Raw genomic sequence first — 8,465 nt, 5'->3', positions numbered from 1 at the left:
AACCCCGCAACCTCTCAATTTTCCAGAGCGTATGGGGTCATAATCTTTACGAAAAACGATGTACCTACTTCTGACCGAAAAGCTGAGGTGATTGAATCTCATTATTCAGGCAAGTTTCCGTTAGAACGATAACATCGTACTCAGCATCAGATGCAGCAACATGAAAATCTTCCACCTTGGTTCGCAGCCCTCTAGTGTTTTGGTAATAGAAGCTGATTGTTGAGCTTTGCAGAAGTCGTGAACAAGCAGGGATATGGTAATGATCAAACATTAAGTGCCAGCAATTTCAACATACCTCTCAAGGACAGTGAATAATTGAGCTCTTTCCATTACAAATGATATCACCTTTTTATTATCTCACGTTTATAAAGCATATAAACAATAACCAGTGCGTGTAAACCGACTTATCTGTAAAATTCCTTTAAAAATATGTTGTTATATTGCTTTTCAATATCCTATCCCCTAAAACAGATTTATCTGTTTATAAATCTAAACAATTATTCGTTTACAAACTCGATTTCATGAAAGGTTTGAGGTACATATGGAATGATTTATTAACAGGTTCCTGCAAAGACAAAAAATTAAAAAAATTTTACTCATTACAAAAAATAAAGACGTTTACCTGATTCAAAGGACTTTTCTTTGCTTCCTCAAACAAACGCTCATATACATTACCATCGTATGCTCCGAGCGCCGAACCCAAGACAACATCCGGAATGTCAAACGAATCAACGATTCCGATAGCATTCGGACGTATGGCAGCCAGTGAGTCTTCTAACTTCTGCTGCAACCTGTTTATATCGCTGTCCGATATTGTTGTAAACTAGAGAGTTCGAAAATAATATAATTATTTTTATTGATGACTATTAGAAATCATAAGTACTCTTAAAAGATCTCCAACCGACTTAATGGCCTCGTCATAGGCGTACAATTCATAAATATCTCGCAAAACTCGCGCTAATTCTGGCGTGGCAGTTTCGCAAGCCTTTTCAATCATGTCATATCCAGACTGCACGAGGAAAGCACGGCAGTGAGCATCAGCCGTACGAGCTAACTCTAGTGACGTAAGATTGACCGCCTCTTCCTGACTATAGCCGGATTGCTTTCGCTGTTCAATGTGTTCATAAGCCAAGCGTAATTTACTATGAAATTTCCGAAATTAAAATTATTTCCATCCATCGAGATGTGAAACGTGCACTCACCCCGCAGCAATTGTTTGCAAACATTTAATTATTCCCGGCACTGAGTCATTCCATGTTTGACGCTTATTCCTATTGGAAATGAAACTCTTAAGATAATCAACTGTCGGAACTAGTTCCTGTCCCTTTTGTGCTTGAAGCCACACCTTAAGTAGGTATCTAAAATAGAACCCGAAATGCAAGATATTAAATGCTATAGCTAATTTAAACAAATTATTATAATACCTTGCAGTTTGCAAGAGAAGAACAGTATTTTCACCCTCGTATGTACAAGCAGCTGTAACCATACCATACGTTCCGAAAAGATTGGCACAAGTCATATAACCGTGGCCACCACAAGCCAACCTGCAAGTCTCCACAGCTTGAGCGGCATCAGCCGTACAGACAGCTTTAAGACAACAAGCAATGGCATGCAGCTCGGGCAGTCGTTCCAGATCACCTTTATCCAGTTCAGAGGTTACCTGATTGTACATTTCCCACAGGTTATCCGACGTGAGCTTAAATATAATACTCTTGGCGATAGCTGGAAATAGCTTATACTGTTGCGTAACGTGATCGATGATTTGCACTTCTGGTTGGCTGTTTAATCAGATAAGATAAACCATTAAAAGAACATTTTGGACAAACAAACCAATTTTACTCACTCGGGATTGATAACACTCTGTCGGCGAACACAAGAATATCTTGTAGCTATTGTTACTGCTTTAGAAAGGTAATTAGCCATATCTCTCACGATGACAACCCGAACAAACATCATTGTTCCATAGGTTAAAACCGATGATGGTGGCTTGACAAACGTTCCATCTTCATGCAACTGAGCATTTTTCATCAACATGTTGGTTCGTGGAATACGAACATTTTTGAATCCCAAAAAGCCATTGTTTACTCCATTCATGCCCAGTTTATTTCCAATTTCTCCTATGGTAATTCCAGGTAAAGGCATATGCGTTTCTTCGTCGCGAAGCTGCACAATAAATGGGTGAATACCGTGACAATTTCCTCTGGAATATAGTTGAGCAATAACTATACAGTAATTTGCAGTATGTCCCACTGAAAGGAAGCAGTTTGATGCATCAATCAACTAACAACATGCCAAGAGTAATTGTATACTCACATCCTCCGGGCCACCACTTGTACGACGATAGCGTTGGACTGTTGATTACAATCTCTTTCGTCTTTTCATCATAAGTCGCTGTTGTTTCTAACCCGCGAATAAATGTTCCATGACCTAACTCGGTCTGAGCGTAGGTGCCAATAATGTTACAATTCCATGCCCTTCCAATCCATTCAGCTTGCTGTTCGGGTGTTCCATGACCCATGATCGCTGGCAGAAACATAACGAAGTGTACCGCTAACGGATTTCCTTCTCTGATGATCCCTGAGCCAAGCAGTCCTCCCAGTAGGGCCCTATAGTGGAAAATGAGAATACACTCAAACTTTCTAAAACATGTACGTAGTTATTTTGTTACTCACATATAATTATCGACACCATCCTTGCCTTGTTCTTGGAGTTTCTTCACTTTTCTAAAAATAAGGGTTGATTTTCGAATTGATTCCTCATATATTTCCTTGTGCGATGCAAAATGTAAGGGGGTTTTATCGAAAAACTCCGGTTCACTAAGAAAGAATTTTTCTGTAAATGCAAGAGAATATTTCAAATATATGTAGGTACTAGATACCTTTGCTAAAGACGAAGACTTAGTCTAAGTTAATAGAATCATCTATCATGTTCGAAAAGTTCGGAAATAATTCTAACTCAGAGTGAAACAGTGAAATTCAAACATTTGAAAAAAGAAAAATTGATCTATCTTAAATAACAAGGAGGTTCGTTTGGTTTTTATTTCTCAGTTCAGCTTTACTGGCAAGTAATACAAGGAAACAATAATTTAGGGGGCATCCATAAAGTACGTCACGCTTATAGGGGGGAGGGGGGGTTGATCTAATCGTGACGATTTGTGACGTAGGGGGGAGGGGGTGTATGAAGTTATGTGACGTCACATGAAAAAAAATCAAATGGAAAATTTATCCGGGAAATTATAATTTAGCCTTCATTTTAAAATACAACTATTGAAGGCTTCTATAAAATTAACGTACTGATGGATTTTAAAACAAATAGTTAAATTTTTTGAATGAACACTTTTTTTAACATATATATGTGAACAGGACAGGATGTAGTATGAACTCTCCATTAAGGCTTTACAGAATATGCAGTACACCGCTGAAGAGTTGCTTGAGTACCGTCCTGCCTAAAAGATTTTTGCAACCGCAAATAGCAGTCGCACAAACTCCTGAAGGGTTACGGGATGCTACCAGAGACCCATGACAATGTTTTCCCTTGATATTCGTGCTGAACTCAATCGATGAACAAAAACTCATACGGAAGTTCCACGGCTGCTTTTAAAGTTTTTCGGTATAATTTATACTGCCCCTCACTCAAAAGCTCTCTGAAGGATAGAGTTTAAGCCACTTGCGGATTAAATTTCGCATCTAAGGTAGTCTGAAGTTTTTGGAGCGTCTTAGTAGAATACGAAACCTAAAATTAAAAAAGAAGAAAACTTATCCAATTTAATTCTACTATGTCTAGGGTTTCTTCTTTTTAAATTTTAGATCTAAGGTAGTGTTGAATGACTACACGATTGAAGAAATACAAAAAAATCCGTCAGGAAAGTTCTTCTAAGGCGTGTTGCTGCAAGACGTCAACAGGAAGCCCTGATTCTTTCAACTAGATCAGACGAATTTGAGTGGATGAATGTAAAGGGCGTGGATATGCGCGAAACATTAATCGACGACACATCAGCGACTTCTGAAGCGTATCCGATTGCAGCAATTGAAGATCATCTTCAAAATCCGCGAATCGATGACTTATAAGCTCGACAATTTTCCATTTATTATTTGCTGAAATTCATTTGATAGCTTTAAATAAAAAGGGTGGAATGAATATTTAATTTTTTTGTTGTGAAGGGGGGGGGGGGATTGTCGTGACGCGACGTACTTTCTCAGAGGGGGGTCACGAATGTGTGACGAAATGTGACAAGGGGGGGAGGGGGGTGGGGGGTAGATTTTGTTCAAAATTTGCGTGACGTACTAAATGGATGTCGCCTTATTGATACAGGGTAGGCCCACCGGCTCAATGCTGCTACAGAAGGAGGAAAACATTTTTTTGTATATGAATTGTCACGCGTGGAAATCAAGGGTCATCTAACAACTACTTTATAAAACGCAACAGCGAAGCACATATTAGGTATTAGGACAAGTTCTGTATAGGGGAGTGACGTCGTGGTTGGGCCACGTTTTGGAATTCGCCCATAATTCGCCCTTTCAAAAGGAATTTTGGAAATCTAAATACATAGTTGCGAAGGTCTAAGAATAAGGTATATTTCCGGAAAGTTTTGAACTGATTGCTTGAAAAATAAAAAAGTTATAGGCATTTACGCGAAGACAAAAATTGTTGTCATAGTCGGGCCATGTTGTACAGGTTAGGCCATCGCAGAAAATCTAAGACATACGTATTGAAATTCTATATAGACACATGAAAAGAATGAATTCCGTGAACCACGGCTCATATAGGTACAAATACCCTATTTTTAATTGCATTTTTGCGAAATTTTGGCGATCTTGTAAAATCAATATTGCTACAATCGCCTTTTCCGAAGTGTACAACTACAATGAAAAAAAAAACAACATAGATCTAGGTTTTTATCGTATTAATTTTGCTTTATTCCATCACATTTCACGTGAGTGACATTCTCTAGCGATTATTGCGCTTCTGCGCTTAAAATTATGGTGGCCCAACCATGACTAATCAAGTGGCCCGACCTTTACAAATGAATCATTTCTTGAAGAAAAGTTCATTGCGCCTGGAAAACTTTTTTTGTAAGATTTAGTAACTGAATTCAGTACAGGTGTTTTGAATACACGATTGAAACTCACAATATTGTGAAAAGTTAGCTATCACAGTAAGAAGTTTTACAATGGTTGTATCATAGATATCAAGAGTTACTAAAACTGTAAAATTGTGATGGCCCGACCATAACAGTGGCCCGACGATAACGACAATACCCTATTAACTATTATGCCTTGACTCCATTCACTTTAAATTCTCAAATTTAAATTCCAAATTCCTTTAAATTCCAAACTGCCGATTTTCAGTGACTTTCCCTAAAGTTTCAGTTTTACCCTGACTGTTAATTCTTCTGTTTTACCAGACGAGAGCCGGGGTGGCTCAAGAATCAAGAATTCCTCTCCGTTCCTGGACTACTCGTCGCCAATTCGTCGCAGTCAGCGGCGAGTCGTGTGATTGAACGTTACTACGAAACTCTGAGCATTGTACGGAAGGAGAAATGCATTCAGAATGGATGTTCTATTAGTGATTAGGATCACAAACGTGTCGTGGAAGCGTTTAAGCGGAATCCCAATGCTTCGGTCAGGGATGGGGTCAAAAAATTGAATTTGTCCAAATCTTTCGTTCAGTCAAGAACCGGGAGAGACTCCATACGTACAAAGTGCAGAAAGTTCCATATCGTGACAAACGACAAAATATGCCGAGAAAGTCACGGGCCCGGAAACTGTACCCCCAGATGCAGACGAAGACTCATTGTCTTATCATGGATAATGATACTTAGGCCAAGGCGGATTTCCGGCAGCTTCCGGGACTACTGTTCTTCACCAGCACAAGTTGGAAATTAAAGAAAAGAAGAAAACTTTTTCCAAATTCTACTATTAATATTTATTCGCCACAGATACGTATTTCGCCTACGACTTGCAGGCTTCATCAATGTCTGTTTTCGAACTTTCAAAGTTTGCCAAAAAATACATGATTTGGTAAGCGATCTGCTCATGTGGCAAACGGAGTGCACCGTTCGTGATTACCGGGACTGTTAACTGGCAGATCTACCTCAAGGAGTGTAAAGAAGCGTCTGCTTTCTCAACACGGCGACCTTAGCTTCGTGCCACTATTCAAAGGATGTTCTGGAGTGGAACCCCCCAAAGCACCGAAACTAAGGCCAAACATACTGGGGTATTATGAAGCAGGCACTACGGAAGCAACCCAAGGAAGTCAAATCTGAGGAAGACATGAAGCAAACGTGGCTTTCCGTACAAAAGAAGCTGCAGACATATGTTGTACAGAACCTCATGAGTGGAGTTAGGCGTAAGGTGTATGCATACGGTTATGGTATTGAAGTTAAATGAAATGAATATGCCAAAAGCTTACTAGTGAGTTATATTTTATTGTCTAAAAGTTTGAAAAGGAAAAGATCAACTAGGTAATTTTCGACAGCGTTTTTTCCGTGATGCAATTTGATGTGGGCCACCCTTTATGCCAAGCTTATCCAGTTTGACGATGGCAATTCGATGGTTTAATTTGTCGTAAGCTGCGAAAAGATTCATCAGTAAATACATTGGAGAATTTCATCCCAAATCTGCTCTAAGATACTCGACGTTTTATCACCAAGAAACATAGCCAAAGGTAAATCGTCATTTTTCCGTTGTTCGTCGACATGTTTGCATAAAAACATCCATCAAATGGGTACAAAAAATTTGAACAGCGTCGGAGCAATTTTTACAATTCTATAGGACTTTTTTCATTTAATTGCTAAATTATCACGCAATTGACTTTTCTTTTATCATTCAATTGATGTAAAAAACATCAAAAATCGTTTAGAATTGATTGGGCTATGGACACTCAAAACCTTTCATTTTTTCGTGGCCTAAATAAAAATTTTGTGATTAGCACTCTGATAGCAAGACTAGTTCTATACTTTATTATAAAGGTTCATGGAAATAGAAAGCGGCAGAACTGGCAGATTTTTCTGTTTTGCTAATTGATTTGTAAAACGGCAATTTTAAACAATACATTTTATAGTTAACTATAATAGTAAAATTACCGTCAATTCTTTCTACCAACCAATCTTCCAAGTGCATACACCAAAAAGTGTCATAAATGTGTCATTGATATGCTCGTACTCGAAAATTTGCATCCAATATTATAAAATGAAAAACATGCCTTTGGAGCTGAGACTTTGGAGTATGTAGTTCACCAAATTTTCAAATATGAAAGTAGAAAGAGTCGCTACGCTTATAAGGTTTACATTTACCTACTTCTAAAAGCAATATTTTGTACTCACCACGAAAATGCTTTTCCTTAAGTTTTGTCTCTCCACCTATCCACCAGAGAGTGAATTCTTCATTATTAAAAGAACACTTATTTCGTTCACTTTGCAAGTCTTTGTTAACTTCTTTACTGGGCATAGTTGTTTTTCACTTTCACCAATTACGCAAAACTCAATGTACTGCGAGTGCTTCACGTCCTGTTACTGACCTCGATTGCGACTATACCTCTATCTTGACGGTACTGAAAGCAAGTAAAAAAAATCACGCTTTAAAACTTGCGTTATTACTGTATTCCTGGAACTCGTCATACGACTGAATGCGCGAAAGCTTCTTCAGCCGCTTAAACTGCTGTAGATTATTTTCAAGATAATCAGAGCCAGCATTTGAACTTTGGATTGTAATAAACTCTCAGCATGGGCTACGTGTCAAATGTCTTATTAATGTTGTAATTATTTTTATACACTAACACGGACATGGATATATACCAAGTTATAATTATTGAAAATACTAATAATTGTTGGATGCTACATCTAATAATCAGCTCCAGTAAAAGTTTATATTAAAAAAGAAAAATCTCACCGACATCTAAGAGAGAACAAGGTAAGTTAACTCTTGACTAACCTTGAGAGAGAAATTAAATAAATACATACTAAATAGATAAATAAGTTTATTTATATTTACTTTACACGACCACGCAGCACGATCCACGAACGCAGACTGCAAATCTTGACAAACAAAATATAATAAATGTTGCTTCAGTACCCCATTAATAAATTTTATGGCAAAGCTAAAGACCAAAAATTCGTTGTGCTGATCTTCGATCTACCAATTACCAATTATTATTATTCTACCTTCTACAATAAATTTGAATAAAACGAAAACATTAAAAAAATCAAAACAGTAGAATCACGCAATTCGAACGATTTGAAGTTGAAGTGTTGAAGTTGAAGTTGAAGCTTGAAGCAAAAAATCCAAAACGGGATGGCAATGTTCAATGTAGATATACAGGTGTGGCAATTCACCTTGCCAGCGTTGCTGATATTGTTCAGAGTTTTGCGTGAGAAAAAAAGAAAGGGAAGTATTTTTGCTTTTGTCAACGCGTTGACAGTTCGGCTTTCGGCATGAGATTTCCAGCGACACCCGATAAAAAGTCCC

General features: G+C 38.0%; 1 protein-coding gene across 6 annotated transcripts; it reads right to left on the bottom strand.

Moving 5' to 3' along the window:
• Positions 1 to 332: 332 nt before the first annotated feature.
• Positions 333 to 8,223, bottom strand: LOC128738827 (probable peroxisomal acyl-coenzyme A oxidase 1). 6 transcript variants are annotated; one of them, XM_053834237.1, is made up of 10 exons: positions 8,162 to 8,223; positions 7,325 to 7,551; positions 2,673 to 2,832; positions 2,314 to 2,606; positions 1,844 to 2,249; positions 1,425 to 1,778; positions 1,203 to 1,358; positions 884 to 1,142; positions 623 to 823; positions 333 to 565 (listed from the first exon to the last, which is right to left on the bottom strand). In XM_053834237.1, exons 2-10 carry the CDS (start codon positions 7,446 to 7,448, stop codon positions 506 to 508), a joined length of 2,013 nt encoding a protein of 670 aa, XP_053690212.1. In that variant the 5' UTR covers positions 7,449 to 7,551; positions 8,162 to 8,223; the 3' UTR covers positions 333 to 505. The 6 variants fall into 6 exon arrangements, with proteins under 6 accessions (XP_053690212.1, XP_053690210.1, XP_053690211.1 ...); XM_053834235.1 differs by having other exon boundaries at positions 7,992 to 8,209; XM_053834236.1 differs by having other exon boundaries at positions 7,997 to 8,209.
• Between the last annotated feature and the right edge of the window lie 242 nt (positions 8,224 to 8,465).

Source organism: Sabethes cyaneus, chromosome 2 (genome assembly GCF_943734655.1).
Source record: "Sabethes cyaneus chromosome 2, idSabCyanKW18_F2, whole genome shotgun sequence".
Lineage (NCBI taxonomy): Eukaryota > Metazoa > Arthropoda > Insecta > Diptera > Culicidae > Sabethes > Sabethes cyaneus.
Note: the sequence above shows the minus strand (reverse complement) of the source record. Positions and strands in the feature narration are given on the sequence as shown.

Bases quoted from the DNA above. Each gene is read 5' to 3' on its own strand.
- LOC128738827 (XM_053834237.1), bottom strand. From the start codon at position 7,448: ATGCCCAGTAAAGAAGTTAACAAAGACTTGCAAAGTGAACGAAATAAG. The intron at 2,250-2,313 runs GTGAGTATACAA...GCTTCCTTTCAG, and splicing joins CAAGTGGTGGCCCGGAGGAT to TGGGACATACTGCAAATTAC. The intron at 824-883 runs GTACTTATGATT...CGAACTCTCTAG, and splicing joins CGGTTGGAGATCTTTTAAGA to TTTACAACAATATCGGACAG.